The sequence below is a fragment of the Calidris pugnax genome, unplaced genomic scaffold, assembly GCF_001431845.1.
Source record: "Calidris pugnax isolate Ruff unplaced genomic scaffold, ASM143184v1 scaffold70, whole genome shotgun sequence".
In the NCBI taxonomy this organism is placed as follows: Eukaryota; Metazoa; Chordata; class Aves; order Charadriiformes; family Scolopacidae; genus Calidris; species Calidris pugnax.
This window is the reverse complement of record NW_015090862.1, coordinates 1872944-1886011: the sequence shown is the minus strand read 5'-3', so window position 1 is coordinate 1886011 and position 13068 is coordinate 1872944. Positions and strand designations below refer to the sequence as shown.

Below are 13068 nucleotides of genomic sequence, written 5' to 3'. Positions count from 1 at the left end.
TGGTTATATGACTTAAAAATTAAGTATTCCATTGGAAAAAAGCGTTTCATATTTATCTAATTTTTCAATTTAAACTGAGGTAGTTATAGATTACCTGTAGCTTCCATAGCTTTTGCAATTTGCCTGAGGGAGAATCCCATTTCTAATAATGGAACAGCAATTGCAGGAGGAGGAGGGGATGTTGAAAGTCGGCTGCTTGGATCAGACAAAGCTTCAAAGACAGAAAATGTTAAATGTAAAATGTGTAAATCTTTCTTTAGTGTTAACTTTACCAGACCTTACTTTGATATACTAGATTCAAATAAGGGAATAATTGCCCTCAACAACTTTCCTCTCTAATACTTTCCACAAAGTAGGACACTTACTCTAGTAGGAAACTAGAGTGTGTTCATTCTTATTGGTAACATACATATGATCTAATCCTCTGTTTAATCAAGTAGGTTACTGATGATATTCAAAGAACTCTTTCTTCCAAGATATTTCTAATACGCTTATTTCCCTTTAAAACTGTATCAAATTACCTAATTGTAGACTAAACAAAGCTATCCTTTTCCAAATCGTCAAGGTTCCCAAATATTATGAGATCACACCAATAGAAATTCCTCTACAGAAAGCAAGCTCAACTAAACTGGTGACATATCAGAAAAATCTCTCTGCAGATGATGGCTACATTTCTGTGCAAAGAGTCTTTCAAGGGACTCTTAAAAGGTCATTTACTGCCCAAAAATACAGTTTCTTTATTTGCCATGAAAGTGAGGTCTGATCAACGAAGGCATCAACAATGTACTAGCAAACACTGTTGTAAAGACTGTATCACGACTAGATGCAAATCATCTTGTAAAAAAATTTAAAAGAAGGTAAAAAGATGTGAAACTGAGCAAACTACTATGCAAAACAAAATGCAACAACTACTATGAAACAGCTGAAAGACCCAATCAATAGCACAGATATAAGAGCAAGAATAAAAAGTTTTATCAGCCAGGAATTTTAAAGTATGGATTTTGTTTCTCGGCCCTGAGTATGAAATCTGGAGAATACGCTTTAACTCAATCTCTTGTATTCATTTAATACAAACCCGCATGTGTATGGACTTGTATTTTTCTTTTTAGTATTATCTCCTTTGCATCACAATACTCGTTTGGGCTCTTTTGAAGCCCAAGATTCTCAAGCAGCAATTTGCTCAGCCTCCTGGCTACCCTACTCTGCACGTACGCTGGAATAGAGCACGTTTCTGGTTTGAATTGTTCAGTGCAGGAATAATAAAACTTCTGTGAACAGAAGCCTCCCATACCTTCTCATGTGTCCAGACAGAAACACAAGGAGCCCATGAAGGCTGGACAGCCCTTTCTATCTCATTAAACAAGACTAACTGGAAGGAGCTGCACTGGTGTATGTATTTCTCATCTAACAAAAGCTACAAAATTAGTGCAGCAAACACCGCAGTGGCACAGAACCAAGGAAACAAGCCCAAATTGGATAATATTTTGAAATAATTACCAACTCTACTGGATTCTCATTTTATATACATAGTTTGTAATCCATTCCACAGCTTTTAAAAACTAAATTTACTTGATAAAGTCTACAGTAAGACATTCTATAGACTTTTGTCTTAAGACAGTCATTAGGTTTCCAACAATGCTTTGTATGTTGTTGCATTAAAAGGAAATCCTGTTGGTTTTCAATGTCTTTAAAAACTACACTGAACTTCCGCAAATTTACTAACTTTTCCCCCATTTCTATCTATTTTGACCAGAAGTTTACCTGTGCGATTGGCAGGCCTGGCAGACTGGGAATCAGGCGAAGTCAAACTTTGTCTCCTTCCAACTTCATCTGAAGGAGATGTTGGTAAAGAGGATATTGGAGGAGTCTGAGCACGTCGTGCCGGAAGCACAGTTGTGGTAGGGTAACTGGAGAACATTTGTCTTTAAGAAAAGGACATTATACATTTACATTAAAAAGAGATATGCTGAAAAAGGTTTGACAAGAAAAACATCAAATTAGAGTGCACTTGGCAAATCATATTTCACAGCAACTGAGTTTTGCAAGGGTAAGGCACAATGTGTACATTGAGGCAGGCAGAAAAACCCCATAGGAACAGCTCATTCCTACCACCTTTGCCTGGAAAGTTAAATTTTAAGCGTGTACCTAAAAAAAGCCCTCACAGACCAAGAGCTATCCTAGGAGATAAAAGATAAGTTAACACTTCCCATTTCCCTGCTTTGTTCAGAACTCAGTCTGACTAATACATCAGGTGAGTGAGTATTTTACTTTCACTGTCCTGGTAACAGGACATTGATCTGGCTTTTGTCAAATTATATCTGCAAAACCTCTACAACCAGAGGTCAGATACAGCAACAGAATTAATAAACTTAGAACAGGACTCTACACAATGTAAAGCAGGTTTTCTTCTACATCACAAAAAGCCCCTGCAGGTTAACTAGCTTTATCTCACCTCCGTTTCAGTATGTGAGGGTAGGATAAAACAAGGTCTTAACTTGCAGGACCTTAACAACAAATCAAGACCTACTTTAGTTTGAGAATCAAGAACTGTTTATTAAAAAGACAGAATTTCAGAGATTTGTAATTTAAACTAAATCAAATAAACATGAGAACTGAAGGACAATATAAGGAAGGTATTTTTGGCTGTCGTAAAGAATTCAGATGTTACATATATGTACAGTGTGTATTAAAAGCTTAACAGCTTGTTATTTCTAGTAACACATCCCGCAAGGCAAAACAATAAATTTAACTCTGTCCACTGCAGAGGCAGTTCTTGACAGTAAATACAAACATTGGTATTTTCAAAGGCTTAGACAGCTAAAGACATATATTGCATATAAACCACACAATTCGTTCCCTACACCTACAAAATAATATGTGCTGAAAATAAAGGTATTTTACCTAAGGAGACTGAGGGGCATAACACCAGGTGATTCTGAAGCTGGCACTGTTTCAGTATCAGTTACTGGAGTAGTGGCAGTGGTGGTGTCCTCCAGAGAGCTGCTCATGAAAGATGTTGTGCTAGAAGCAGAAGGGCTGGTTGTAACTGGTGTTTGGGCTTGCTGAGACTGATCCCCTTCTTCTACTTGTTGATCCACTTCTGCAACAGAAAAAAGGATGTCACAGGAACTTTAATATAATTGTGTAGAGCAAAATAGTAGCTGTGGCTAAACTAACAAAAATAACTATCATTATTTAAAATTCCCCCCAAAGAAAGGGGTGTGCAGAAGTGCACACCACGCAAATACTTCTGCCAATAACTCATGGACTGATGTAAAGAAATCAGTCTATCAGCTCTCACTGTTGTCACACCGATACAAGGTAAATACTCTTTCCTGATGATAACAGAAGCCATTTACTTGGTTAGATCTTAGGATATTTAGATTTAATTTATGACTGTAACAGCTGGGACTATTCTCTTAGGCAAAAGGGAAAGAATTCCCAGACATGGAAATAGAGCTGATTAACTATAAAGCTATTTTTAACTCAGCTGTTTAAGTAACAGAGTTTTGAAGTGGTTTTTGGTTGGTTTTGAAGGTGTCCTTAGGACAGTAAAGAACCAGATAGCACAGTAATTAGCTTTAATATTTTAGATATTTTTTCTTTGTTTAAACTGATTTAAATAGTTTCCCTGAAGATGTAGAATGTAATACATATATTTTTAAGAAGAAAAGGAATTATTCACATTGTATCTTCAGCTTCTGTCAGCTCAGTGCCAAATATCTCAGAAAAAAAATCCATAAAATTAAACCCTAAAACCTCACAACTGATTTAGAGATTTTTACAGACAGAAACATAGGTTACTTAGATCCTGAGCATACACACACATACAATCACACTTTGTAACAGTGAACTTTATGATATTCACATCTCATACAAATCCTTCTGACAAGTATATATGGAACTTCTTATTTCTAAAAAGTACTAAAGACAAATTAGAAACTTCTCTATTTCTGACTGACTGATATGAATTCACTTTTTATTAAACTAGGGAATTGGGGAAAAGGCAAAAAAATCAGTATTATATCTACAAAACTTTGTAAAATTTTTCTGTCCAATTACGTTTCCTCTGAAATATAACCACTACAAAATTACAAGATTATGCTATTTTTATTATCATTGATACTATTAATTTTAATAGAAATAAAAAAAAACCAATTTAGCACTACACTTAGGTAATTCTGAAAATGTACCTTGTTTAAGTTTGCCTCCAAACTGATCCTCCAGCAGCCCATGAACCACTAATTTGTAGATCATGGCTTGTGCTCGTTCCAAGTCTGCCAGTCCTAGAGCTCTTTTGATGGGTGAGCGCATGACTGCCCGTTTCACCATGTGCCGCATGAGGAACTGCAGGGCAGCACGCATTTCAACGTCTTCATGAACAACTGGAGAGCTAGCACAATCAGAGTTGTGACCATTTTCTGCCAGGACTTTTGGTATTAACAGCAGTTCAGCATATTTACTACAACTAAGAAGAACACTAAGTGACTTCATAGCACCAAGATAAAGATAAGACAGCTGCACTGCTCTGATTTCTGACTGCACTATATCGTGATTTCTTGGAGTATGTTCATGATTCTTTTTTCTTCCTTCAGCAGGTTGGTGTTGGGATTCCATGCCTAGTGTTGATGGTTCTAAAGCAAAAGAAGCAATTTCGTTTTCTGACTTAGAGCTTGTAGCACTGTGTCCTTTGTTATCCTCAGCACTTTGTCCTAATCGTGTGTCTGATCCAGCATCGCCCTCCGTTTTCTGGTCCATTTCCCCTTTATCTTCAGATTCACGTCTGTGTTTTTTCTCATGTCTCTTGGTGCTTTGCTTTCCCATATCTTCATGGATACCAGTCAGATAGGTAAGGTCCAGCAACACAGTAGCTGTCAGCCCACGAAATCTTGCAACATCAAAAGGCAGTGGTTCACAGGGCTCCAGATTATACAATGGGGTATCACTAGGCGACCAAAAAGTTGGGAAGCTTTAATAAAGATCAGAATGACACAGGAAAAAGCAAGTGAGGGAGAGACAGGAGGAAAGTACAGGAAATAATGTAGGCAAAGTAAGATGTAAAATATATTTGATAAAATAAACAAACCAATTCTAAAAATTAAATGTAAACAGGGGAAAATGAGGTTATGATCAGAAAATGGGGAGATATGGTATCAGAGCAAAGGCAGCAAAGCATGCACAGGTTTGCAACAAGCAGCATTAAAACCCAGAAGCATCACAGAAGCTATCAATTCTGTGCTGACAGGTTTCTGTTGTATTATTTAGAAACATGTAATAGACTTCTACTAGGAAAAACTACTGTAAGCCAAATTTTATCATCATACCTGAGCTGAATTTGTGAATAGGTATAAAAGCTTGGAAAGTAAACACTTCTAAACTTTTTTCACATTAAGGAAAAGCTTTGATTGAGCTCACATTCCTGTTTAACTATTATCACAAGGAGCACACTACTGGTGGCTTGTGGCAATTGTTCCTGGTTATGTCAGGACAGATTACCCAGAGGTGACAGTGACTTTTTAAAAACTACAGGCAGAAGAAGTTTAAGAAATTTAGTGAATTAAGTCTTTTCCACACAAAAACACAGGCAATTCCTGTGAGAGCACCAGAGAGCCCAGGGAAGCCACTAGCTTCATTTCAGTTTCCTTCCAAGTGCCTTCCCTCTGAAGATACGTCTGCAAGAGAGGTGGGAAAAGGAGTCTCTCCTTCCAGCCTCCTTCCCAGTTCTCACCATCATCTGCAGATCAACACCTAATACAGGAGCATTCCTGCAGCTCTCTAGAGCAGGCTGGAGAATGATCAAACACTAACTCGAAGCAGCATTAATTTGAATACCATCATCCAAACCTACCATTAAGAAGAGAGAACCCTCCCATGTCCTGACCTTAACCATTCCTTAAGCCCCACAGAGCAATTTCCAGTCCCCTAAGAAGGGAATGCCAATGTAGCAAAGACTCCTGTTCTCAATTCTGATAAAACCTATCAGGTCTCTCTTCAGAAAAAAGGTTCACCATTTACAACAAAAATACCCACACACACTAACCCCCAGTAAAAACTTCTGTTCTGTACAGACAGAACCAAGAAGCTGTAGTAAATTAAGACAGTAAAAAAGTTTTAGTTAGCCAATACATACCAATTCTAAAACAAGCACCACACATTTGAAATCTAGGAAAACTGGCAAGCTGGTCACATCCCAACTCTGAAACCTAGAGGCCAAATCTAAGATGTCTGGTGGTGCTCATCAATTCAAAACTATTACAAGGTATTTTATTACTAGATAGCATAAAAATTTAACTGATAATATTTGTTTACTTTGAAAAGTCAAATTTTGAAGTCTAAGCATAAAATAATTATTACCATGGCTAACATAAAACATATGTTACTTCTGAAGATTTCCAAGCACAAAACACCACTAGATTGTGAAAAGTGTAGGAAATGAGCATACTATACCTGATAGTAATCTCTGCTTCGTCCCACTGGACCTTGGCAGATGTGCTGCCTTCCTTCACTACTCCAAGCAAGGTGGCATGACGTCCAGTTTGCTTGTGTACACACCGACCTCCAACTCTAAGACCAGCATCAACTCCACCAATTACTGCTAGAACAGGCCACACTTCCACACAGAGCATCTTCAGCTGCAGTTCTGAAAGGTCGGCCAGACCGTGCCTACTGTGTTTGCTCTTCTCATCCTCTTTATTTTCTTTCTCCTCTCTCACCTCATTCTCTTCTCGACTCTGAATTGAGCGACTTTTCTTCAGCTTTTGGCCTGCTTCTTTAAGACATGTTTTAATTTTATTCAGTCTTTCCATCATTTTTTTATTGATGCAGTGTGTCCAACGGTCTGTGCGATGAAGGATACGAATGAGTTGGATAGTGGCTTCTGCCAGTACTGCAGCAACGGGACTACAGATGGGGTCACCGGGTAGCAAATCTCTTGGTGTACCACGCATCTGCATATCACAGATTTTCACCTAAGTGTTTAAAGAGAACAGTTTAAAAGTTATCTTCTCAAAGTACCCAAAGAAGTTCATTTTATAAACACAGGAGTCCCCTGCTAAATAAAAAAATTACTAGCATTGTCATTTTTGCCTGGGATCCCTAGGAAATCCACCTTAACACTGACCAAAACTTGCACCCCTTCAAACTCAAGGATGCTGAAATTACAACAGTCCATGGTTTCTTACATGAGACTATCTAGAATTCCTAATAACACATTCTCCCTGGTTTCTGGGGAATGCAGTTTTGTGTGTGGAACATTAAGCCTGTAAATCAATTCTAAATAAAAAATTACATACTAAATTTACAACAGATTGCACAATATAGGAATTTATGAAAAGTTTAGCTAGTGTGCAAGTAAGTAGTGCTATGTATGTCATAAACCAAAACGAATAATCAGTGACATCCTCAGCACTTGTTAACTACCACCCCTATCCTCAAAAGCCCCAACATCCATAACATTGACAAAGAGGAGAACAGAAGGGAAAGGATAAACTTGCAACCTATTGTTGAGGGTTAACCCTGGGAAGGCAGCTAAGGCCCACACAGCCACTCGATCTCTCCCCCCAGCAGGATGGGGAACAGAACCAGAAGGGACAAAGTGAGATGCTGAGGGACTAAAACCTTATAATAATGTTTTGGTCATAAATCCAAAACATAGCACCATATGGGCTGTTACGAACAATACTGACTTTATCCCACCCAAGCCCAGCACACCTATGCAGATGAACATTTAAGTTACCTTTTCTCCTGGATTACTGCTATAGAACATAACGCAAGGGTACAATTCCGCTGCATCCACATCTTCAAAAGCTAGTTTTGGTTCCTAATTAAAAAACAAAACCAAAAAAACCCAAATTCAGAACACCTTAACAAGCAAAAACATGAAAACTTCTACCTGCGTTATAACTCTTGTAAGTACTGAAACTGGCACACATCTTAACTATCATGCTTAGCGTTATAAAAAACATCCATGTCAAATTACTGCTCCAAAAAACAATTAATGTTTAATACCTCTCCATTTTTACCAAAGGAAATAGTTCTTGCTTCCATATCTAATACACATGTGATGAAATCTCCTTGGGTAAAGCTGGACAGAGTCAAAGTCTGTTCTCCATTGTGGTAAAGGTTACCACTATAGGCTCTATACAGCCACATATCTGAGGTAGTGCGATGGTTAAAGTCGTGTACTGGCCAGCGGGAAACTCCTACGCATGTGCCTTCATTGCCTCGATTCTCCTTCACAATGTAGAACTGGCAGGCAAAACAAAACAGACAAGGAAAAAGGTCAAGAATATACATTTTAACACAATAAAGCAATGAAAATTTACTTTGCTTATATTTAGGTATACTTCTGTTTTACTCAGGATGCTTCTAATAAGTAAAAAATAATAAGCTAATAAGCTAAAATCACGCTCTACCTCTAAAATGACGTCTTGGTGTGTAAGGTCAGTCATTACCAAATCACTTAAACTTAACATACTAGTAACTAAGAAAACTGTATGCAAATACATAAATAAGTTGTGCTTTTTCCAGACTCAAAATGTAAACACCCGGAAGTTGGGTTACAAGTGCTAAAAATAGTATTACAGAAATAAGTAAGCTTGACTCTTCCCATTCACAGTGACTAACACAGATTCCCATTAGAAAAGTAAAAGCGTAATGCTCAAAGATGGTACTAACAAGGATTACAACTGTGTATGTATCTACATTCCCCCAAAAATCACTCTTAAGATGACGTATTTAAATCTGGTCTTGTCAGTCAGAATGATGTGTATTTTTGCAAGAAAAGGAAATGGTTTGTGAAATGTTTTTCTAAAGAAAAAATTCAGTATCTACATATTTCAGCAGGTAACTTTTGCACGACAATGCACCTTTGTGCTGACTACGGATCTTAGGGACAGGTACCATCACCTCTACACATACACAATACATATTCACTCCAATCTGGGTACTGAAATACCCAAACGGCTGTGCTCCATATCAGCCATGAACTCTTCACTTTGAATTGAAAATCATAGAATTACAGAATCATTTAAGTTGGAAAATACCCTTAAGATCATCAAATCCAACTGGAAACCTAACACCGCCAAATTGTTACTTACTCAAGAATGTTGTCATAAGGGAAAAAATGCAGGTAACTGTTGTTTATAAATCAGTAATTTCCAAAACAAAGTAAGAGAGGTTAAGAAATACACTTTTACGAAACCTACCTTCCACTGGTAACAGCCAGAAGTAACTCCGGTGGATGCTAAACCATATCCTTTACCTCCACTTCCATGAGTTAGAATCTGCCCGTTCTCCACTATGCAGCACTGAGCTTTCTCAGGATCAAAGGACACTTCCTGTATGGGAAGATTCTCATCTTCATCTTCAGACTCTCCTTGCTTCTATCAGAAATAGGACAAAGTATTTGTGGTAAACGTAACTCAGCTGCATTCAATCAAGAGAGAAAGTAAAAGCATCATTACCTGTAGCTTCATTTCTTGTTCTTTCTCCTTTATTTGAATTGCATGTTTAGCCTGAGCGATTGGAGTCTCCCACATGCAGTCAGACAAAAGTGAGAATAATCGTTCAACAACCTGGTGTATTAGAATACAATTCAGATCATTTTAAATCCAAGATGAGGACAATAAATAGTACTATATTGTTTTACTTTCTTTGTAGGTAAAGATGTCAAAATATTTAGTGCTCTTAGATAAGCAAGTATCTACACCAACCTCACTTGATTTGGATTCTGAACAAACCTATGAAACATTTAAAAGCTTAATGAGACTTTCTGAAGAAACGTGTAAAAGCTTATAACAAAATATAAAGACCTGAGCCATTTGATCATCCTCAACGCCAGATTCACAAGCAGGTAATACAGCTTCCAGTACATGAAGTGCAAGAAGTCTAGTCCTCAAATTGCCAACCAAGGGAACTCCTAAAGATGGAACAGTATGTTTAATAATCTGACAGTAACTTCTGCATCAGGCACACACCTCTGATGCCAGCTGCGTGCCAGCAGAGCACAATTCTCCCAAGTGTAACTTGTGTGTACTTCTACTGAAGTTAGTTGCAATTGTTCAATATGTAATACATGTTCTAACAGGACCGGTTTTCAGGAACTGCACTTCAGAAATGCAAGCAACCATTAAGCACATTTTGAAAAGATCATACCTGAGCAGCACTTCTGAGAAGCAATGTTAAGAAGTACTTCTGTCCACTTTGGAGATGCCATTTTTGACTGAATTGCTTTTGAAGACACAACTCGACGTAAGAAAACAAGAAAATCTCCCAAGTGCAATTCCGCTGCATGTTGCTTCCGGAGGGCAGCTAGGAAGTTAAAGTAGAAGTTTTCATTTACAACTTTATTATCACAACCTTATCAGCATTTCTTGATTACTGGCAATAAACTGTTCTGTAAGTAAAAATAAAATGATCAGTTATTACAAGATGGCTGGCTGTTTTCCTTGGCTGGCTGATGGGTGCCCACCAAGCTGCTCTCTCACTTCTGTGCCTCAGCAAGATCAGAAGGAAATAAGATGAAAATTTTGTGGGTCAAAATAAGGGTAGTGAGATCACTTACCAATTACCTTCACAGGCTAAACAGATTCACCTTGGGGAAGATTAATTTATTGCCAATCAGAAATAAGAGTAGGATAGTGAGAAACAAGGGCAAAATTGAGACACCTTCCCCACACCCACCTCTTCTTCCCAGGCTTGATTTAATTCCTAACTCTTCTACCTTCCACCCTCAAGCGGAGCAGGGGAATCAGGAACACAAGGGGGTTGTGATCCCTTCGGATCACTTTGTTTCTACAACTCCTGCTCCATAATGGGTCCTTCCCACGGGCTGCAGTCCTTCAAGAACTGCTCCACTGTGGATCCTTTTCCACAGGACACAGTCCCTCAGGAACAGACTGCTCCAGCGTGTAACCCCCCGAAGCCACAGTTCCCACCAGAATCGTGCTCCTGCATGGGCTCTCCACAGGCTGCAGCTACCTTCAAGGCATATCTACCCATAAACATATCCCTAATTTGTATTCCAAGGCAGTTTTACCAAGAAAACATTTGTGGAAAGAGAAGACCTCATATCCTAATTTCTATTGAATTAATTATCTTATGAATTCATCAACCATTGCACTATTTATAAGAGAAGACAGTTGTAAGCACAACTAAAAACATACGTACATCAAAAACCAAGCTACAATTTAAAATTTCTTCAAATACAGACTTTCCACAGCAATTCAAACTCCCCATTAAGAGACTGCAAATTATGTGAAGATACTAGTATTTCAGAAAATCTTCTGTTGCAAATCTTTTTAGTATGACAGGGTAGGGTTAACCTCTTCCCATCTGTTCAGACTGCAAAACTGCATAATACAAAGCAAATACAACTATTTCCTGAATTAAGCTATATTTATTTGCAGTTTGGAACTTAGACAATCAAATTTCTATGACTGCATTTATGAAAACCTCTACTACCAATCACTCACTTATTGAGGAAAACAGTATTCTCCTCCTCATACCAAACCAGACGGAGTAATTCTGATTCTCAACCTGCTCCTACCTTTAAATTATGTATCAAGCCTACATAAATCTGAACTGAGCACAAAAATACTTGATGACTTTATTTAATCTAATTTACAGAGTTAAGAATGACGCCACAATAATCAATACGGCAGAGTGAATGACAGTCTCAGCATTCAGTGGTGTAAGTTTTCTGGTATTTAAAAAATGTAACAGAAACGATGCAAGATAATTACCTCTGAAGTCTCTCTTCTCGTTATCCCCATTTGAATCTGTCTTTTTTGATTCTACTTCATCTTCCTCACCTTCTGCTTCTCCAAAGGAGGCCATAAGCATCACACCAGCTTGTGATAACAAGTTCTTCAGCTGACTGCATAATAAATCCAGCAAAGACTGGACCACCTTTGGGCTCAGTTTGTCAGCATAGGTTCTATACACATACACAAAAAAGTAAATATAAGAGTATTTGAGAGCTGATCCAAGGAACATAGTAACATAAAAGACACAACTACAAGCTCAGTGCAAGTGACAACTGGGCCTAACACATCAACAATTCTAATTCATTCGGTTGCAGCAGGTTATTTTTCCTCATCCTCCACCATATACTTGGCATATTATTCTTATTTGAACCCTATTTTTAAGACTTTAAAACTGTCCAATCTTTGGAATCAAAGGATTCATTTCCGGTATTTTTAAAGGGTGCTGAGAAGCTTAAGGAGCAAGTTTTCTGGAAGCAAGGGAGCGCGCCATACTTACCCCGTGGTGATAGCGAGGATCTGAAGCAGTCTTGTACTGGCTACTTTCAAAGCTGTGCTGAGCTGAGAAATACCAGTTTTGGGCAGCAACTGCAGTGGTTGTCCTAACATGGTGTCTGTGCCACACAACTGGGATAGCACATTGAGCAGACCAGTGGAAATGGCCAAGGAGACATCAACAGGCTGATAGTGCACACTTAGAGCAAAGACTGTTACCAACAGAAGACGCTGTTGTGCTTCTAAGATTAAAATAAAGGTTTTTTTAATTAATAAGCTGTTTAGGGTAAGAATACTAAGGCAAAAGAACAGCAGATTATTTTTTAAATAAAATGTAATGAGTTAAATTATCAAGTAGAAGAGCCTTCTTTGTCAGACTCTTTGAAGTAGTCTTTCTGATGTACCATCGTAGCCCCCTTTAACTCAATGCAACCTCTATGTCAAAGTTGTCAAAGAAGAGTATCATTCAGATCTAGCTTGTGATGTTTATGTTCTGAGGCTAAATCTCAAACCACAATTTTCTCTCTAGGGTATGTGTAACTGGGTGAAATATTAAATCTTCTACTTGCACTTCAATTTGACTCTCAAGAAATTTCTTTCAATTCCATTTCAATTGTAAGTGAACCAACAAAATGACTCAGGTAACAGTGTCCATTAGGCTCTACCAACAAATTAAATTATATAACTCTCTTCTGTACTGAAGCTCTCACTCAGTGCATGTACGAAGGCACAAAGAGGTGCAGAGTTCCAGATATCCCTTATGGATAAAAGCACACAACAATATCTGGGTAGAGAAGGCCACAAGAAA

At 38.0% G+C, this 13068-nt stretch overlaps 1 protein-coding gene across 9 annotated transcripts in view; it reads right to left on the bottom strand.

Annotated features, from left to right (window-relative positions):
- The window catches only part of HERC1 (HECT and RLD domain containing E3 ubiquitin protein ligase family member 1), a 94854-nt gene that overhangs the window by 33867 nt on the left and 47919 nt on the right, over window positions 1–13068 (bottom strand). For 7 of the 9 annotated variants that reach the window (XM_014944507.1, XM_014944515.1, XM_014944510.1 and 4 more), the window contains exons 29-41: window positions 12265–12502; window positions 11745–11938; window positions 10156–10311; window positions 9813–9919; window positions 9465–9575; window positions 9207–9383; window positions 8008–8247; window positions 7736–7819; window positions 6448–6968; window positions 4194–4969; window positions 2902–3100; window positions 1762–1922; window positions 95–211 (exon numbers count right to left, since the gene is read on the bottom strand). In XM_014944507.1, the coding sequence (XP_014799993.1) occupies window positions 95–211; window positions 1762–1922; window positions 2902–3100; window positions 4194–4969; window positions 6448–6968; window positions 7736–7819; window positions 8008–8247; window positions 9207–9383; window positions 9465–9575; window positions 9813–9919; window positions 10156–10311; window positions 11745–11938; window positions 12265–12502 (3081 nt within the window). The remainder of the gene's footprint in view (window positions 1–94; window positions 212–1761; window positions 1923–2901; window positions 3101–4193; window positions 4970–6447; window positions 6969–7735; window positions 7820–8007; window positions 8248–9206; window positions 9384–9464; window positions 9576–9812; window positions 9920–10155; window positions 10312–11744; window positions 11939–12264; window positions 12503–13068) is intronic. The other 2 variants (XM_014944513.1, XM_014944509.1) reach the window with 2 other exon arrangements.